The sequence below is a fragment of the Carcharhinus amblyrhynchos genome, chromosome 30 (genome assembly GCF_965287045.1).
Source record: "Carcharhinus amblyrhynchos chromosome 30, sCarAmb.v2.hapA, whole genome shotgun sequence".
NCBI classification, from domain to species: Eukaryota; Metazoa; Chordata; class Chondrichthyes; order Carcharhiniformes; family Carcharhinidae; genus Carcharhinus; species Carcharhinus amblyrhynchos.
In genome coordinates, this window is record NC_137353.1 from 19,079,728 (window position 1) to 19,101,507 (window position 21,780).

Here is a 21,780-nt window from a genome sequence, read left to right on the forward strand (position 1 = left end):
TGAATGTAACCCAATCCATCACGCAAACCAGCCTCCCATCCATTGACCCTGTCTACACTTCCTGCTGCCTCAGCAAAGCAGCCAGCATAATTAATGGCCCCATGCACCCTGGATATTCTCTCTTCCACCTTCTTCCATCGGGAAAAAGATACAAAGATCTGCGGTTACGTACCAACCGACTCAACAAAAGCTTCTTCCTTGCTGCTGTCAGACTTTTGAATGGACCTACTTCACACTAAATTGATCTTTACACCCTAGCTACGTTTAAAACTATATTCTGCACCCTCTCCTTTCCTTCTCCATGAACGGTATGCTTTGAATAGCATGCAAGAAACAATACTTTTCACTGTATGCTAATACACATGACAATAAATCAAATCAAATCAAATCAAATCAAAGTCTGACCCCCTTGTTTGTGGACTGAATCCAGTGTCGGGTGAAGAGCAGCTATTGGGGAATGGTGGCTTTATACCTCATGATTTCCCAACCCTGTGAGTCTTATGATTGTCAGAGAGTCACCTCCTCCAATGGTATGGAACTCATTGGTGCTGAGGGGTCATTGATTGGTTCTCTGTGATTATCTGTATTACAACCACACAATGATAGAACTTCAACGTTTGCAAAGTGCTTTGTGATGTCCTGCGGTTATGAAAAGATGTAATGTAAAGCTTTCTGGCGACCTATCATATTCTTTTTCAAATTCTGTGTATTTATTGCCTTTATTTAATTTATAAGTTCTGTTTTTTAATTCCTTGTGATAGGATCTTGTCCGTAGCTGCTGGCAGTTAAAGAAACAAGATCGGAAGAAATGCTGTACAAGGATATATATTATATATATGTACATTCATCCTGACTCTCAGCTGGTTGTGGACCTGGCTTGTGATCTGCATATTTTGTCCATATTTTTCTGCACCACTTCCTGTTATCTGTTCTGCCCATCAAAATATTTTTTTTTAAAGAACAAGTACAGCTGTGGATCCAGGAACTGGGACACTTCCAGTAATGTTATTCCGTTAGGTAGCAAGCAATGTCCTGGCAGAGGTTACCAAGAATGATACTGATGTACTTACTCTTTTACAAAGTTATTCAGCTGCATCCTGACAGATCTCTGAGCTTGATCGGAGAGAATCTGCAACGAGAAAACAGATAACCGTTACCATCTGGGTTTTTAACCGCAACAGCATCTTCTTTCTCTCTTATAATGAGGACCACCTCGCGAGTTTAACCTGAAGGGGTGACCTTGTGATCTGGTACTCCAGCAGCGCACAGATCTCAGGAAACAAGGCACTGTGTGTGCCAGTCTTCTCCCGAGATACGCTTCCCGAGTGTCACTCCCCTCTGTGCATGCCCGGAGTTCCTCTTATATAACTCCAAACTCTGCATTTGACAGACAGTATGATCACAGGACTAGCTGCCACAGGTTTTAAGTTTATTGAGTGAGATTAGAAAAGATTTGTTTTCCTTGTCCTGCTCCTACATTTTCCAGGGGGGATGTAAGGGTTAGGTTGATTGGCTATGCTAAATTGCCTCTTAGTGTCAGGAGGATTAGCAGGGTAAATACGTGGGATTACAGGAATAGGGCCTGGATAGGATTGTGTTTGGTGCAGACCCGATGGGCCAAAGGGCCTCCTCCTGTACTGTAGGGATTCTATGATCCAGCTGCTGTTTTCCTGTGACAAAACACACCACATGGCCGGGGGGGGGGGGGGGCGGGGTCATGGTTGGTGGGACCGGAAGATCCCACTGCACAAGTGGCAGAAAAATCCCATCCGATAACTCCACTCTTGCCACGCTGGCTGTGGTAAAGCTAAGCCTGTGTTGCACAGGGATCAAACCCAGATGCTTCCAAGTCTAAGGGGCAGGTCATTTAGCACTGAGATAAGGAGGGGTTTTTTATTCATGAGGGTGGTGAATCTTTGAAATTCCCTCCCCCAGAGGGCTGTGAAAGTTCAGTTGTTGAGTATGTTCAAGACTGAGATCGATAGATTTCTATTGTGACATTAGTGTACCTTGAGCAAGTTTTTTTTAAATCATGCACTCTGCAATTGCAAGCAAACTTTTTCAGTTTGTTTTTCTCATTGTTGCTGGGCTGTCTACGAGAGCCTTTTTACTGCTGCTTAAATGGGGGTTTGTTCATTTTTACTGGGATGTTTCTGACTCCGCATTGTTAGGAGAAAAAATGGGTGGCAGGTCAGGTGATAGGAGTTTTCTTTTATTTTCAGGTTGGAGCTGCAGGTTTGAGTTTTAGTTTTAGAAGGGGTACCAAGCTAAAAAGATGTCTCTCTCTTTTCCTGGTTTGGGAAATTCTGCTGGTTAGCTGAAAGCAAGGTCTTGCCTTTCTGAAGGGGGAGAAATCGGCTGTTGGTGGCTAAAATCTTTGGTGTTTTGAGAAGCTGTTCTGACTTCAAACTGTTCTAAGTCTGTCCAGACTTCATCTAAAGGTCACAAATCCAGTATCTCGTGAGCATTAAACGTTGCTGTGTTAAACCTGTGGAAAGGGTTTTGTCTATGGCAAGGCTTTTGTTAGATTGGAACATTTTAGATATATTGTTGAGGGTTAAACATTATCCTGGTTATTTTGTGTTGTTTGTAATTGAAAGAAATTATTGCTAATTTTCTTTCCATACAAATTAACTATATTCTTAAATAAGCTTTGTTTGATAAAAGCTCCCTTGTGGGTCATTTGAATCATACCTGAAGTAAAACCTATCATGCCTATTCTAGCCAAATTCAAGAAGCAAAACTTATGATCCAGGTGGGCTCCATAAAACCCTTTGAACCATAACACTGCATATTAAAAGCATCAGGGACAAGGCAGGAAAATGGTGTTCGAGTCGAAGGTCAGCCACGATTGAATTAACTGGTGGAGTTGGTTTGAAGGGCTGAATGGCCTACTGCTCCTATTTCTTATGTGTTTCCATTGCCCACAACATGTGGTACAGTATACAGCAGGTGGCACACTCATCCATTAGCAACTTCAAGGCAGCTCACTTGTTTAATTCATGAGGCTACATAATGATGCTGCCAAGATCACACCCTTCCCCACTGAGTGCCCATGATGATGCTGCAGTTCCCCAACCCACTTTCTCATGAGGCAAAACCCCACTCTCGCTGCTCCATGATTGGTTAGAACAAAGAATAAAAGAACAAAGAAAATTACAGCACAGGAACAGGCCCTTTGGCCCTCTAAGTCTGCACCAATTATGCTGCCCATCTGAATTAAAACCCCCTCCCCTTCCAGGAACCATATCCCTCTATTGCCATCCCATTCATGTATTCGTTAAGTTGCCCCTTAAAAGTCATTATCATATCTGCTTCCATGACTTCCCCCGGCAGCGAGTTCCAGGCACCCACAACCACCCCCAAGGTGACCTTGAAGTCACCTCATCCCTTTCTGTGTCCTCTAACTTGTGTCAATCAACAAGAAATTGAACTCAGGCTGTCAAAAGTGGCGACACACAAGGAACAATAAGGCCTCCTTGGATTTTGGCCAGACTTGGAGTTTATTATTATAAATCCAAATATTCAGTTATATGTAAAACACAACAGAATGAATCACTATGTCAGTGTTTAAAGCAATCATTTTCCTAAGCTTATTAAAGTGGTGGCCAAGGTACCACATTCTCAGGAACCTTTGAATCTAGATGGCGTCTCTTCATCCTCCACAGTTAACCCAAACACCAAACACTCATTTTAATGTTGTGCACTATATCCCTCCAATATATATGTACCCTCCCCAGACTCTCTGCACAGCAGAGAATGTCTATTTCCACTGCAAGAGCCAGGTACTTTTTTTTACTCATTTGTGGGACATGGGCGTTGCTGGCTGGCCAGCATTTATTGCCCATCCCTAGTTGCCCTTGAGAAGATGGTGGTCAGCCACCTTTTTGAATTGCTGCAGTCCACGCGCTGTGGGTTGATCCACAATGCCATTAGGGAGAGAGTTCCAGGATTTTATCCCAGTGACTGCAGAGGAATGACGATATATTTCTAAGTCAGGATGGTGAGTGGCTTGGAGAGGAACTTGCAGGTGGTAGTGTTCCCACGTGTCTGTTATCTTTGTCCTGCTAGATGGAAGTGGTGGTAGGTTTGGAAGGTGCTGTCTAAGAGTCTTTGGTGAATTGCTGCAGTGCATCTTGTAGATAGTACACACTACTGCTACTGAGCGTCAATGGTGGAGGGAGTAGATGTTTGTGGGTGTGGTGCCAATCAAACGGGCTGCTTTGGCCTGGATGGTGTCAAGCTTCTTGAGTGTTGTTGGAGCTGCACCCATCCAGGCAAGTGGGGACATTCCATCACACTCCTGGCTTGTGCGTTATAGGTGGTGGAGAGGCTTTGGGGAGTCAGAAGGTGAATTACTCACCACAGTATTCCTAGCCTCTGACTCATGCGTGTTTGAGACTCACTGCCTGCAGCAGGGGTGCAAAGGTTCTGGTACCGAATACTGCCACAATTCTTAAGCCATATGCAGCACTCGTGACATTGAGGCAGTAGTTCTTTTTGAACCACCCGTCCCAAACACTGTGCTACCAAGATACCAAACGCCCATGAGCGTCATCCTAACACCTCCTTAAAATAAAAATCCCTCTCCCTTTTCGCCATCCCAAATGTCACGTGATCAAATGACATGTGATCAAACTTCCAGGAACATGTCCGACCAGCACTGGCAATCCCAAAATTTTTGCACGAAGCCACACTATAATTCCCCGGAATACAAACTGTGATTCAGACAGTGATCCATTTATCACAGTCTTGGAGTCAGTTTCTCGGAGTCATATTTCAGTTTCTCCTAGTGTGGGAACAGCACATGAAGGAGCAATGCTCGGTGGCTCTCATATGCTTCCCAGATGCAAAAATAAATTACATTGTTCCTTCGTTAGTTAGGGGAGCGTTTAAGGGAAGTAATCCTCTTTGTATCTTTCTGGAAAAGGCTGGAAATGAGGAAATAGCAACAAAACATAAGCAGCTGATACCTATATCCATTAGGATTATTGGATTATGTATTTTTATTTATTGTGAGAATGGAGACGATTGAATGCGTCAATACATAAGAGCAGACAGATTCTGCCAGATATGTAATAAATATTTGGCAGTTGCAGTAACCACGTGATATCATATCTGAGCCAAGTTGATGATAAATTAAATCCACTACCGCTTCCTCTCCAGACTGTTAGTCAGCACCCCAAGTGCCTGTGACATTAATAGCACCATCGCAGATATAAGAAATTAGCAGAAATTCAATCCTGTTCACTCCCCTCTGCTCCCCTGTGCCCCTAAAAGTACTGACTCACGCTGGGTACAGATCCCCAGGCATTGGCTACCATCCAATCCCTCACCAAACTGACCATTCTTGATGTGGGGCCTAGGCAGTGAGTGTTGGCAGGCCATTCTCCCGGGGGGGGGTAGTTCGCAGCTGCATTCTCCTGTCCTCACCGGCGCCCAAGCACGCAGACTTTCCTTCAGGAGTCATTCAATGGCATTTGGGACTGAGAACCTCGCCTGGTGTTTCTCTTCACCCGGGTACAGAAGCTAGTTGGAATGTTCTTATTGCCCCCCTGTATTAGCTTGTCTAAGTCAGCATTGTGGACTAAGCTTGAAATCTTCCTGATTTATACAAAGTATTGGCAACAAATTAGCCTCATAGACCAGCTGCCTGCATTCATACAATTTCTGGATTGTAACTTTTTTTTGTTCATTCATGGGACATGGGTGTCGCTAGCTGGGCCAGCATTTATTGCCCATCCCTAGTTGCCAGAAGCCAGCTGAGAGTCAACCACACTGCTGTGGCTCCAGAGTCACATGTAAGCCAGACCAGGTAAGGACGATAGATTTCATTGCCTAAAGGGCATTGGTAAATCGGATGGGTTTTTCTGACAATTGACAATGGTTTCATGATCATCAGTAGATTCTTAATTCCAGATATTTTTAAATCGGATTCAAATTCCACAACAGCCGTGGCGGGGTTTGAACCCGGGTCCCCAGAACATTAGCTGAGTTTCTGGATTAATAGTCTAGCGATCATACCACTCCCTGATGTAACTGTTTATTGCCTTACCAGTTAGTTACATCCGTAATATTCTGCACTGATTCTGACCATGGAGGGGTACAATATGTGAAATTAAAAGTGTTTAATATTATTGTACTGGGCTAGTTTGTAATCACTGAGGTTGAAAACCTTTAACAAATTGCAAGTCAACCGGGCAATAAAATCGCCGAGGTACTAAATACCCATGAGACTTGTTGCAAACACCTCCTCAAAATAAATATAAAGCTTGTCAGAAGAGAACTTGCTAACGACAGATGTTTCATTTCATTGACACGACAAGCTACGCTGACATCCAGGCTATTGAAAGGAATGACAAGTATGACTCAATGTAGCTGATGGGGTTTTACCATAACGCGTGTTACATTCCCATCTGTATTCAGTCGTGCAATCACAAAGTACAAGTCCCTGTCACTCAAAAAGCAATGGGGTCATGCGCAGGAGCCAGTAGGATGAAGGGGGCTGAAGTCAATGTGTACCCTAGACATTGGGGATGTGATCAGCTGTTTTCAGTTCAAGGCTTGTGCCTACTAGGAAACACTGGGCCTCTGCACATTCCAAAATCCATTGAAGCCAATAGACAAAGTGCGAGGTTGGCAGACTGCGGCTCACAATGGTTACCTGTGAGCATAACTCTGTGATGAGCAGCCTACCTCCTGACCCCACAAAGGGCAGCACAGTGGTTGCTACCTCACAGCACTAGGGACCCAGGTTCGATTCCCGGCTTAGGTCACTGTCTGTGTAGAGTCTGCACATTCTCTCAATGTCTGCGTGGGTTTCCTCTGGGCGCTCTGGTTTCCTCCACAGTCCAAAGATGTGCAGGTTAGGTGGATTGGACATGCTAAATTCTCCCTCAGTGCACCCGAACAGGCGCTGGAGCGTGATGATGAGGGGATTTTCACATTGCAATGTTAATATAAGCCTACTAGTGACTAATACATAAACTTTAAATGGCCTCCTCCTTCCATGTTTCTATGTTTAAACATCTTCCCCTATCTACAAAGCTGAAGTAGGCAGTCTAATGGAACTCCATTCCTCTCAATTTGTGAGACCTTCCTGGATAATCAATTACATTGTCGCTACTTCTGCTCAACTCAACACCCATCCCTTCCACACACCGCGCACCACTCACCCCCCCAGTGCAAACTGTATGATTTACAGACTACTCTGCAGTAAGTCTCCAAGGCTACCACTGTTAAAAAGGGCAAGAGATCACCAGAACGAGCCCGCTCTGGATGACACACCATTCTGATGTTTTCACACACTCCTTTTCCTACATCGGCACCATGCCACAATCTTGCCTGCTCAACACCATCATGAGATAATCATTAGTTTAATGACTGAAGTCATTCAAGAAGACCTACTAACACCACAACTAGGCCTCAGGATGAAGACAGCCCATGGAGTTCAGACCCAGGCTTTGGATGGAGATGGATTGGGAGGACTTGGGGCAAGGAGAGGAGGTTGAGGGCAAGGGAGGAGGGTGTGGCTTTTGGAAACTGGGTGGAGAGGAACAAAAGGGGTTAACCTCTTGGGGAGGGTTCAACCTATCCATACAGGACACCCCCACAAATGATGTGTCCACCTTTTCCACAAAATTGTTTTAAAAATGGTCTTCTTATTCTCACCTGCCTGCCCATGCCAACCATACAGTAGCATCGGCAGCATAATATTCAGGTTAATTGATTTGGTAACAAACTCAATTGCTCATTTACTATTTATTTTGAAGTGGTGAGCGGGCTGCCAATAACAGTCCAGGCTGCCCATCATTTTATGGGGACAGTCTTAGGAGTAGGTGGACATGCGGTGGACTAACCACTCATCGTATTTTACAGTGCCTGTAAAATCCAGCAAATGAGTTCAATTCCCACAACAGCAGCTAGGAGAATTTAAATTCAATTAGTTAACTAAAAAATCCATCTCATTAGTAATGATCACAAAATCCTGGAGAGTCAAAAACAAACCCACCAGGTTTACTAATGCCTTTCAGGTGAAAAAAATCTATCATCCCTTACCCAGTCTGGCCGATGTGTGACAGCAGTATGATTAACTCTCAGGATTAAGTATGTTTATTTATTAGTCACAAGTAAGGTTTACATTAACACTGCAATGAAGTTACAGTGAAATTCTCCTAGTCGCCACACGCTACAGTTCGGGTCAATGCACCAAACCAGCACATCTTTCAGACAGTGGGAGGAAACTGGAGCACCCAGAGGAAACGCATGCAAACAAGGGGAGAACGTGCAAAATTCCACACAGACAGTGACCCAAGCTAGGAATCGAACCTGGGTCCCTGGCACTGTGAAGCAGCAGTGCCAACCACTATACTACCATGCCGCACTGTGGGCTAAGTGCTGGCAAGTGGTATTAGGGAGGAAGGTTAGGGCCTTTCATGCGTCGATGCAGACTCGATGGGCACAAGGATCTCTTCTGCACTGTAGTATTCTGTGATTCGGAGTGAGATTGAGTGTATCGAGTCAGGGGAGAGGGTTGGGTGTTCGGGGCAATCACACACGTCAGGCGAAATGCACGGATTGAATAAGATCAATTTCTGTCAGTGGAAATGTCCACATCAGCAAATCAATGCCTTTGCTGAGACAAGGAATTATCTGATGGATAATGAAGGACGGCCAACATTCCAGGGATACACATGGTTGGCAAGCAGCCACAACATGGGTGATGAGGCAGCAGATGCCATGCCAGCACCAGACGCAATGCACTGGGAGTAAATTAATGGCTGGAGCCTGATGGAGATTTGCTGCCCTCAGAGATTACGTCAGGAGTCTATCCCAGCACGTTCCCTGCTTGGGGCCTCATCAATCTCTTTTCAAGGGCTGTGATGTGCCAGTAAAGGGGCAAGATAAAGACCAGGCAAGAATGAGAAATCAGCAGTAACCCTGCTCCTTTAGCCAGGAGGATGAACGTGATGGAGTGCAGATCCTCCCAGCGGAGTACAGTTGCTGTCAGTGGGCTTGTCATTGTAAAAACAGCATTCTGTTTCAGAGGGATTTTGTTCTACCAAAGTTCAGCATTCTGAACTGGAATGTCGTTTCTACTACACTTCCTTAAATGCTGGGAAACACAGTTACAAAAGCTGCACCCAATTTTACAAACCACACATTTTCAACTCTTCATTTCTTTGTTTAATGAGATATATCATTTTCATAATGTTTTGAACCCCACCCCCCTCCACAGAAAGCCATCGTCTCATCACATGGAAATCATCAAAACTCTACATTGCAGAAGGAGGCCGTTCAGCCCATCGGGTCTGCACTGACAAAAAAAGTCCCACCCAGGGCCTATCCCTGTAACCCCACATATTTACCTCTGACCTACGTATCCCAGGACACTAAGGGGCAACTTACCTTGGCCAATGCACCTAACCTGCACACCTTTGGACATTTGCTGGATTGCACTGAACAGTCAAAGGGCTGCACATCCATGTACACAAATCACTTACATCTAGTCTACAGGTATAAAACATAATCAAAAAGACTAGTGGAATGCTAGCCTTTATCTCAAGGCAGTCAGAATACAGATGGAAAGACTTCATGAACCTAGTGTGTAAAAATCAAGGTCTATGGAATTACAGTTAATGTTAAAGTTGGTTATTTAAAAGTAATCAGTATAATACTGGTATATGTAGAACCTGCCTATAATCTGGTATTTTAAAAAAATGTATAAAACCGTACAACTAATGTCAGTATAGATTGAGTGTGAAAAGAGTGATTCTAAAACTAGTAAACTAGACGAATATACGGCGAGAGCCAGACATATTTCACTTGTAATCATTAAACGTTCCTTAATTATGACAATATTTTGTTGGTGTCCCTCAAGCTGGAAAGGTGCCAGCAGGCAGTTTGCCAACGGTAACATTAGATTTGCAGCTGGCAAGTAGCCCACTAGTAAAGCGTTGATTCAATCCGCCACACTGTATCGTGCGTCATTAGGGGCACAGATATTCCACTGCGATTGTCCGCCAGGTGACTGCTGGCTCTGAAGGAAGACATGGTCCAAGCGACGATGGCTGTCCTGCAGGGCACAAGCAATCCAAAACACCACATCTCCTGGGTAATCGTCTTACCAGTGAACACCAAACATCTGTAGAATTATATGCATTACAGTATACACTTGGGAAGGATTGCTCCCAAATTCACATTTTTTAATTAAGTAGATAATTAAGTAACGCAAGACTGTAATATTCCGGAATTATCTTGGAACCAGACGGCACTGAATGAAGCCATTCAGCCCATCATGCTGGTGCCAGCTTCTTGAGAGAGTTGTCCAATTAATTCCACTGCTAGCTCTTTTCCCATAGCCCTGCACATTGGTTTATCTAATTCCCTCTTGGCGGTTACTGTTGAATCATGTTTCATCACCCTTTCAGGCGGAACATTCCAGATCTCTCTGAGTTTGTCCAAGGGCTAAATTGAAGAATGTTTTTCTTTGCATTGTTGGACTAGAGAACAATACAGTGATATCAGCAGGCATGATACCTGGGATCATGAATTACAGTGCAATTTCCTACAGTAAAATACATATTTACATTGCGCGCCCACTTTTACTTGAACTGCGTTGGTCATCAGTGCATTGGAGCAACAACTGGCAGAGGGAAATCTCATTGTGTGGTGTTGATGTTAGCGTGCGGATATTTTCCGTTATAAAGTTAGCGCACGATTCACCACAACACAAACTGCACAAAGGCGACTGCCTAACAGCTTCAGATCTCTGGGTGCAGATTGTTCTGGATTGGGGCGGGGGCGGCAGGGGGTGGGATTGGTCCCACATAGACAGGCAATGAAACAACAACATTACTGAGAATATGATATCCAGTACACAGCTGATCACTGTTCCAGATGAATCATTATTCCTATAGTGGCTGTAAGCAGCTCATTTATGTCACAGCACTGAAATCAGTGCATTCCCCTACACCTGTGCAGACATTACCCTTTCCCTCCCATGATAGACAAGGAACAACGGTCTTACCTAAACAAAATTCTAATTATTACACATAATCTTTGACCATGATAACCACTACTATGTGTGGTTCTCCTTCTGGTAACAAAGAGTAAGAGCAAGGGGTAGAATCATAGAATGGTTATGGCACAGCAGGAGGCCATGTGGTCCATCATGCCTTCCGATCCCGCCAGTGGGAAAGGCCGGAAAATCCCACCCTATGTTACTGTTTATTTAGCCAAGGTTCCAAATGCTTTTCATCATCTTCTCAACCTGTCCTGGCACCTTCAATGATACGTGACATATATCCATGGCTGTTCAGAGGTAGATTGCTGTCTCATTTTCATATAATCAAACAATGATGCAACATGGAGGAAGACCATTTGGCCCCTTGTGCCTATATCGGCTCTTTGAACCCACTATACAATCAGTCGCTTCCCTCTGCCCTTTCCCTAAAGACTTGCAAAACCTCCCCCCTTCAAGTATTTATCCAGTTCCCTTTTGAAAGTTATTACTGAATCTTCTTCCACTTGTATAGATGTGCGGGTTAGGTTGATTGGCCATGCTGAATTGCCCCTCAGTGTCCTGGGATGTGTAGGTTCGAGGGATTAGCGGGGTAAATGTGTGGGATAGTGGGGATAAGGCCTGGAGTGGGATTGTTGTTGGTACAGACTTGATGGGCTGAATGGCTCCTTCTGCACTAAGGTTTCTATGGGTTTCTATGTATAATGACATGGAGATGCTATTGTTGGACTGGGGTAAACACAGTAAGAAGTCTCAGAACACCAGGTTAAAGTCCAACAGGTTTATTTGGTAGCAAAAGCCACTAGCTTTTGGAGTGCTGCTCCTTCGTCAGGTGAGTCCTCACCTGATGAAGGGGCAGCAAGCACTCTGAAAGCTAGTGGCTCTTGCTACCAAATAAATCTGGACTACCTGGTGTTGTGAAACTTCTTATTGTTTCTAAGTATAGCCAGTAAAAATCCATGTCATAACAACTTTTGTAAGATTCTCCTGTCCCTCTCTCTGTTTCTTTGCCCGTTATCTCAAATCTGTTCCCTTAATTGTTGGTCTGGAGCTGGATACTGGTCACTTATTTTGCATTGTGAAACATATTTCCCACTGGCGCAATTTGCTCCTTTGATAACTTGTTGTGAACCAGTCCTTACTCACAGGGATGCTGGATTCCCTGCTGGATGAGAATGAGCAGATGAACATTCTGTGTTGATTAAAGCTGTGTGTAAATGAGGCTATGTGACAGCCCCACCCTCTTCTGTTTCTTTCAAACCCCACGGTGATATTTTATTAAAATAACTGTAGTCAAATCCAATCGTCAGAAGCTAGTCCTGATCCAAACCTGGATTGTTAATTCCCCGCTGATCTACCCCAAGAGATGGCTTAGCACACTTGATAGCTTTTCTGCCTCTAGTTAAAAGAAGTTGTGGGTTCAAGTCCCATGATGGATTTGAGCACAACACCAAGGCTGGCACTCCAGTGTAATACTGAAAGGGCTCTGCTTCAGTAGAGATGCTGTCTTTCATATGGAACCTTGAATGAAGGCCACAGCTTGGGAGCGTTGTGCAGAGGGTGGCATGATGGGGTCCCTTGTTCAAAGGCACTCCAAGTCTGATTGAGGGACTCAGCATTGGCGGGTGGGTGAGGTTACTGCTGAAAGCCAATCCCCTACACTTGTCTCTGATGCCCTCTCCCTACCATGTCACTGGTTCTGCCATCCTCAATCACCTTTAGCCTCAGATCCCTCATTGATTCTGTGTCTCTGGTGGTCAGATGGGAGCATGGCCAACAGCTACCACCACACTGAGTGAGCTGCCAGCCTCTGGTTGGCTGGCAGCTCTTGGGGCTGAGATTTCCATTCCTTGGGGACCTTAATCCTGGAGAAGACCTGATGCCAGCCATGTAAATGCTGGCTGGGCACCTAATTTTGGTGGGCCTCCCCCAATGGTGACCAATGGGCAAGGCCATTATTGCAAACATTAAACTTCATCCTCTATGGAAGCTATGGTATGTATATACCATGACTGGGGAGTTATGAATGAGCTAAATATTGTTTTGCATTGCCACCAGAGATAGAGGACAGGATTTTCTGCACCGCCTAGCCCCCACCCCATCCCACCCCCCAATATAGTGTGGGGGGGGGGGGGCAGAAGAGGCTTGCCATTAGCTGCCAGTGGGATCTTCCAGTCCTGTCCATGTCAGCGGTGTTTTGTGTGGCTCGTCAGTCATGCCGCCACAGAACCCGCCACAGGCAAGACTGGAAGACCCCACCAGCAGCGAGGGCTGGAAACTTCAGCTGAGAATTTCCCTGATCGCCCTCCACAGCTGGAGATAAAAGACATTGAACCTTCTAACTGCACATTCACACCTGAATCCCCAGAAAATATTCTGGATGAAACTTTAGCCTTTGGAACATTTCCTCTTGCCCAAAGCAACCGAATGGTAACTTCTGAATTCTGACTGAAATCAACAGTAGCCCCAGAAATGTATTCTTTCTAAAACATCTCGCTGGGTCTCACATCAAAGCTGCTAAATGTTCAGCATAACCAGCAATACATGGGGACTGACTACTGGCAGTTTGGAAGTACAGCTCAGAATTCCAGGAATGTTTTCTTTTTTAAAAACATACCTTTCCCAATTCCACAGAGGAACCCTGAGTAACTAATACTTTCCCAAACTTCCCACTGAGTCAACTTTCAACACTTGTGGTACATGCAGCAATATTACTCATCTGGTCAACATTTTTACCAGATGTTTGACTCCTGATTAACTGCTTTGCTTCTTTCTCCACATGTTCAAGGGTCTCTGCTTCATCATTCAGTGCACACGGTGCCGTAAACATGTCCAACTCCATAAACTTAGTCCTGTCGCTGCAGTCCGACACAATTGTTATAATTGGCTGTTCACTCACTGAGCAAAGGAGGAAACTGGAGTTAATCTTTCCTTAACGTAGCTTCATTCACATAACCTTGAGAACACGGAACAGACTCCCTTTTCTGCCACACCACTCCCCCCCCCCCCCCTCCACCCCCACCCCGAAAAGCCCAACAATGCCATTGCTTTCTCAGGGGACTAAGGAAATTTACCATGTCTTCTACAGATGCACCATAGAAAGCATTCTTTCTGGTTGTATCACAACTTGGTATGGCTCTTGCTCTGCCCAAGACCGCGAGGAACTACAAAGGGTAGAATGTAGCCCAATCCATCACGCAAACCAGCCTTCCATCCATTAACTTTGCCTACACTTCCCGATACCTCAATAAAGCAGCCAGCATAATTAAGGACCCCACGCACCCTGGACATTCTCTCTTTTACTCTCTTCCGTCGGGAAAAAGATACAAAAGTCTGAGGTCACATACCAACAGACTCAAAAACTGCTTCTTCCCTGCTGCTGTCAGACTTTTGGATGGACTTACCTCACTAAATTGATCTTTCTCTATACCCTAGCTATGACTGTAACACTACATTCTTCACTCACTCCTTTCCTTCTCTGTGTAGAGTATGCTTTGTCTGTATAGTGCACCAGAAACAATACTTTTCACTGTATATTAATATATGTGGCAATAATAAATCAAATCAAAGGTAGAAACTGGTTCTTATATATAGGTAAGAATAATGCGCTATCCTTTCCCCAGTCAGTAACAAAAGCTCTCACTCAAAATTAGAGCATGCCCTTCGTTGTGAAGCGTTGCAACGTTAATGTTAATATCTACTTCTATATGAAGCTCTCTCCCTTCCCTTTACACCATCTTCTATCTACTCATGTTACATCTTTGTTTTGGGCAGGATTTTCTGGCCCCCTTATGGCATGTTTTCCAGCAGCAGAGGTGGCTTGCAATTGGATGCCGCTGGGATCTTCCAGTCCCGTCGATGTATACAGTGATTTGTGTGACTTACCCATCCCACTGCCAGGTAGCCTGCTGTTTGCGGGGTAGTGGGGAGGTCACCTTTTGTGGGATCGGAAGATTCCGTCAGCGGGGGAGGGCCGGAAAATCCCGCCCTTTGGTTCAGCTCCGGCTGTTGTTTTTATTCCGTATTCATTTAGAGTCATGCAGCACAGGGAGTGGCCATTCAGCCCATCGTGTCGGTATCATCTCTCTGAAAAAAGCTATCCAGTTCATCCTACACCCTTGTTCCTTTGTCCCAGTCCTTCTTCAGATTTTCCCTTCCTAGTCCCATTTGTTTGACCTGTTTGCGAGTGCCCTAACAGAACGGAGTGGAACAGTTTACATTAGCAATTCCCTTTGTCCATGCGGACATTGGAATTTATGATCGGAAAAGCTGATGCCAAAGTGTGGCAAATTACATAATGTTAAAATTTATTTATTAGTCACAGGTAAGGCTTACATTAAAATTGCAATGAAGTTACTGTGAATTTCCCCTAGTTGACAACAGGAATTAGATCAGAAATGCTCACAGCCGTTAAGATCTATAAATAATAGAGAAAGTACATTGGCTTTAAGAGCACCTTAAGTAACGCTGCCGGTTATCACTGCTCGTGATGACTGTGATAACTGAGAGACAACAAATGCCTCCACTAAAAATGGTATACAATGTTAAGAGGTGGTTTTACCCATGCCTTGGCAGGCACAGTTATGCCAGACTGGCAAACAATTTAGTCTGTCCGGCCTTTCTTCCGACAAGGGTTTCCAACAAAAACCTTTCTCACAAGGAGCTGCGTGTGTGCTGTTGTCTCTGTTATTTCTGGGGTTCAGAAATCTGGCACAAGTGATGAGGATCCCAGAACATCGGAAGCCTAACATCATCCCTACCAGAACGGAAAATACATGAAAGGGGAGAAAGCCTGTTAGAGAAACGCCACATCATAATGACAAGCTGAAGCAAAGAGTTGCTCAAGATAATGGAATGCACTGAATAATGCTTTCTTTTGAAGGCTTGAAGAAAATCAACCAACCAGCCCTGTTTCCTGTTGGAAATCTTATTTGAGCAAAACATGGCCCACCTCCAGCTGACAAAACACTAAGGCATTACCACAATTAGAATGAATGATCAAGTCTCCCAAGAGGCCACTTGCTGCTGGGTGGTCTTGAGACCCCAGAGATTAAAGTCCCATCTCCAACCGTGCAAACAACCTAGGTGAAAAATAATAAGGGTACTAAAAGAAATTGTGCTTTGTAAAAAGATCAGCCAAGGTCTTGTTGAATGGTCAAGCAGGCTTGAGGGGCTGAATGGCCTACTTCTGTTCCTATTTCGTGTGTTTGTATTCTTTGAATACTTTCGTTTATTAGTTATAAAAATTCAGACATCAGGAAAAGGGCAGCTTGATTGAAAAACATCAGGAAGCACCGGTCTGTTAATGAAGAGTCTGTTTGTGTTCCAATTAGTGTGGGAAGACAGGACGCTGTGAATGTGGACATGTTGGGTGGGAGTATGAGGGTGGTTGTTTCGAGGGAGGTTATGTGATCACACCTCCAGCAATAGGCCCAATCATCACTGGCAACTCTGCTGAGCACTGAGAGTGACTTATTTAAATATTTAAGTTTACAATGTTGAGAATCAAGGTCTTGCATCTGGAATGTAGTGATCAGTCCTCTGGCAGTGACGTAAATCTTCTTCTTCTTGCGTTCTCTGCCCAAAGGCAGCACTCAGCGCCACAATCTCCACCATGGGTAGGGCACGGGGGCAGGTCCCAAATCCACCCCAGACAGAAATGGGGGTTGAACCCCCATCTGTCAGTCTGATCCATGTCAGTTGTCCAGCCAACTGAGCCAAATGGCCTTGCAGGAGTCTGAGCTGCAGTGGCAACATACACTCTTACATGCATGTTGTGGCCTGGAGTTATGGAGAGTGATGGTAGAGGCTTCCACTCTTACAGCCTGCCTTTGGTGTACATTGGAAAGATTTTCACGTTGACACTCAAACCTGCTTGGCTGCATTATGAGTGCACCTTCCTTGGACATCAAGTCCTGGAGTTGAACTTGAACCTGGAGCTCTTGATTCAGAGACAGGGACACCAGCTAATGTGCCACAAGACCTCCACTTTGACTTAAAACTAAAGATTTGAAAATAGGATGTACTGTATGTGCTTTCTCATGCAGGGAGCTCTGGAGTGCTGCCTCTTGGAGAACAAGGACGAGGAAGGAAACTGGACAAATATTTTAATGGAGATTCTAGTTGGACTTTAGCTCTGAGAGTAAATGTGTGAGAAAGGATTAATTATTAGCAGCCTTCACTGCAGTGGTGGATACATCCTGTGGCAAGTCAACAGAAAGTGGTCATCCCAGACTGCCACTTCCTGGCCGCCACTGGCAGGGTGGTAAAGCTCACCACTACACCACTGCATTCAACACAGTGTGACTGCAATCCCAGTCATTGTGTGCAGCTGACTCAAGATCAAGATAGAAAACCACTCAAGATCTCCTACTCATGATTCCAGTCAAGTCTCAACCATTTCTTGTTGTGCCTTCAAGGACACACAAATAACAGCAAAACCACCTTTCTAACACACAGAACAGTTCACCAAACCTTTGCGAAATGAATATTCAGCGTCTCCCACAGAGCAACGTGGGAGAAGGGTGGTTCATCTTTTGATTTTATGATACATCTATTTTATATTTAGCAGCATACATTATAAACATAACCATGATTACAAAAGAACAATCAGGAAAATTTAATTTGTATACTGGATATCTCAAGTCAGGAATGCCACAAAACATAACAAAGAGTTTCTACGATTTATGATTATTCTGCTGCTAAGGTGTAGCTATACGGCTACCCCAAAGTGCGGTGGATGCTGGGACAGTGAGTAAATGTAAGGAGGAGTTAGACAGATTTTTAATTGGTAATGGGTTGAAGGGTTATGGGGAGAAGGTAGGAAAATGGGGATGAGGGGCGTATCAGTAATGATCAAATAGTGGAGCGGACTCGATGGGCCGATTGGTCTAATTCTGCTCCCATATCTTATGAACTTTAAGTTCACGAGTTTAATTTTGCAAATTCTGAATTCAAAGATCACTTACATTCTAATCAGCAAAATTATAGCTTTCTTTCCCTTCTTGTTTATAAAGGTTGCTCTGCCTCTCTAATAATGTACAACTCTCTGAAGTGTGTTGCTTGAGGTTTGATGCCTTTGTGCTGGATGCCACACTTACATACCCACTGGGAAGCACTCAAATTTATAAGACAGAAAATGTGCAACTTTGAGCACTTAGCAGGACAAGGACAGCAAGTGCATGAAAGCAACACTATCTTCAAGTTCGCCTTCAGATTTGGAAATATATTGCCACTCCTGCACTGTCGTTGCTGGGTCAAACATCCAATATCACTGTGGGTATGCCCACACCACATGAATCCAGCAGTTCAAGAAGCAAGCTCATCACCACCTTCTCAGGGGCAATTCGGGACAGGAAATAAATGCTGCCTGATTAGCAATGCCCATATTCCAAAAATGAACTAAAAAAAAGTCTTTAATCATTCAATTGCCAAGTGTGTTGCCTGATGCGAAATGCAGTCTAAAAGAACACGAATGCTCCAGGTTGGAAGCATGTTGTGTGCTGTGTTAGTGGATTTCAGCATAATATTGGGGATGATAAAATGGGCTTTGAATCCATTGCAGTTTCAACTTTAGATCGTAGTGCAGTGACACTTACTGGAAAGTATGACATGCCTTACTCTGGCTACTTCGTAGAATCACAGAACCCTACAGAAGGAGGCCATTTGGCCCACTGAGTCTGCACCGACAACAATCCCACCCCCAGACCTATCCCCACAGCCCCACACATTTACCTCGCTAATCCCTCTAACCTACACATCCTGGGATACTATGGGCAATTTAGCATGGCCAATCAACCTAACCACACATCTTTGGACTATGGGAGGAAACAGGAGCACCTGGAGGAAACCCAGGTAGACACAGGGAGAATGTGCAAACTCCACATAGACAACCCAGGAATTGAACCTAGGTCCCTGGCGCTGTGAGGCAGCAATGATAACCATTGTGCCACCGTGACGTCCAACCCTAAAAGCTTCAACTCTAAACTTCTATAAAATGTAATAGATGCAGGTGCAAGATTTACATTGTGGATTTGCAAAGCAAATGCCAGAATTTCTTTACATGTCTCAGGCCAAAAAGACTGCCATGAATTTTTCCTTGGGAAATGGACGGCATCAAATAGTAAATGTTTTCAAATGGAAACAGGAATAAGAAGCTTTTGTTACAAGCATTGATCGGCCTCAAGATAAAGGGGGGGCGGTTCAGAACGGAGTTGAGGAGGAACTTCTTCACTCAAAGGGTGGTGAATCTCTGGAATTCTCTGCCCGTTGAAGTGGTGGAGGCTGCCTCGCTAAATATTTTTAAGAAGCGGGTTGATGGGTTTTTGATAAGAGAGGGGATTAAGGGTTATGGGGAGAGGGCGGGAAAGTGGAACTGAGCCACGACAGATCAGCCATGATCTTATTGAATGGCGGGGCAGGCTCGAAGGGCCAGATGGCCTACTCCTGCTCCTATTTCTTATGTTCTTATGTTCTTAAAAGGACAAAGCAGCCCACTTTATTAGCACCCCATCCAACACCTTAAACGTGCACTCCCTCCATGGGCGCAGTGGTGTGTATCATCTATAAAATGCACTGCAGCAAATTATCAAAGCTCCTTTGACAGCATCTTCCAGACTCAAGGTCTCTATCATCTGGGCGGACAAGGGCTGCAGAAACATGGGAACCCCAGTACCTGCAAGTTCCCCTCTAAGCCACACATCATCCTGACCTGGAATTGTATTGCTGTTCCCTCACTGTCTCTAGATCAAAATCTTGGAACTCCCTCACTAAGAGCACTGAAGATATACCTACAACCCATGCACTGCCATGATTAAAAAGGTGCTTCACCATCACTTTCTCAAGGGCAATAAATAAAGTACCGACCCACCTACTGATACCCACATCCTGTAAACAAATGAAAAAAACAAGAGTTGGAGCTGTGCTTTTTTAGAAAGGAGAAATTTGAGAAGATATTTGATAGAGGTGTTCAAAATCAAGAGGGGTCTGGGCACAGTAGATAAGAAGAACATGTCCCTGCTGATGTAAAAGATTGTGGACCAGAGGACATTGCTTCTTTTAGCCAATCCTCTCCCACCAATGTCTGTCTGAGAGAAAATATTTCATGCAGCGAGTGGCTCGGGTCCAGACTGGACTGTTGCCCCCATGGAGTGATGGAAGCAGGTTCAATCCCGACTGTCAAAAAGAAACAAGGTAATTATCTGAAGAGGATCTATTTGCAGGGCTACAGGAGAGTGAGAACAGCAGAATCCTAATTACAGAAGAACAATCAGGAAAGTTTAATTCCTATACCAGATACCTCAGAAGCTGGATATCTCAAGTCAGGAATGCTACAAAACCTGTCATAGAGTATTATTCTGCTGCTAAGGTGTAGCTATATTGCTTTAAGTTCACAAGGTCTTTAGCACTGCTGCTTCACAGCTCCAGAGTCCTGGGTTTGATTTCCGGATCAGGTCAGTCTGTGTGGAGTTTGCACATTCTCCTCATGTCTGTGTGGGTTTCCTCCGGGTACTCTGGTTTCTTCCCACAGTCCAAAAATGTGCGGGTTACGTTGATTGGCCATGCTAAGAAATTGCCCCTTAGTGTGTCCAGGTTAGAGGGATTAGTGGGTATAATATGTAGGGATATGGGAGTAGGGTCTGGGTGGGATTGTGTTCGGTGCAGACTCGATGGGCCGCAGGGCCTCTTTCTGCACTGTCGGGTTCTATGATTCTATGATCCTGAATCCTGAGGTCATTTATATTCCAATCAGCAAAATCACAGCTTTCTTTCCCTTCTTATAACTGTTTATAAAGGTTATTCTGCCTCTCTAACAATGTATAACTCTCTGAAGTGTTATACATTATTAGAGAGGCAGAACAATGAGCTAGAACGGACACGACAGGCTGAATGCACCGCCCCCCCGACCCCTTTTCATGCTATAACAGTCATGCAATCCTATGAAAGGGCTTTTCAGAGGACAGACAGTGCCAGGGATCCAAGGGTTAAAGAATAGGGGTGGCAAACCGGCGAACAACAGGCTGTGTCGTGAGAGCCTGTGGCAATGAAGGTATCACACAACAGCTCAGACAAAATAACTAAATGATAAAGAGAATCGGCTACATACGTCCAAACTTAATTTGATGCAGGGCTGGGGGGGGGGGGGGGGGCATGCGCAAAACGAGGGCCTCCAAACAAGTTTCCAAGTGCCCCGCAGAGAGCAACATAAAAAGAAACAATTCAGACCTTTTACATGTGCAAACCGCTGCCAGAATTCCAACAGACTATACAGTGTTTCAGCACAATTTCTCACTAATCCCATATTGCTTCCAACTCCTTGAACTGGCACTCTGTTTACAGAACCCGCTGTGAGTGACTATTTCCTGACAACCTACCTGAAGCAAGGCCACTGGAATGTTTACTTATTTCAAACAATTTCAATATGCTTCAAATGTCTTTACGTCTCGATAATAATCGAGCACTCTTTTCACAAACATCTCCTCAGAACAATTTCCAGTCAGTGACCTGCAACACAAGACCCTCAGCACAGCTTCATTGAAAGGCTGTGCAAACAGTTAAAGTAAAAAGAGTTTATTTATTAGTGTCAAAAGTAGGCTTACATTAACAATGCAATGAAGTTACTGTGAAAAGCCCCTAGTCACCACACTCCATCGCCTGTTTGAGTGTGCTGAGGGAGAATTTAGCACGGCCAATGCATCTAACCAGCACACCTTTCAGACTATGGGAGGAAACTAGAGCATCCATGCAGACACAGGGAG

At 44.6% G+C, this 21,780-nt stretch overlaps 1 protein-coding gene across 1 annotated transcript in view; it reads right to left on the reverse strand.

Annotated features, from left to right (window-relative positions):
* Window positions 1–21,780, reverse strand: part of acap3a (ArfGAP with coiled-coil, ankyrin repeat and PH domains 3a) — a 331,287-nt gene that overhangs the window by 115,662 nt on the left and 193,845 nt on the right. Inside the window, exon 5 of the mRNA XM_080215115.1 lies at window positions 1,071–1,129. Coding sequence (XP_080071241.1) covers window positions 1,071–1,129 — 59 coding nt within the window. The remainder of the gene's footprint in view (window positions 1–1,070; window positions 1,130–21,780) is intronic.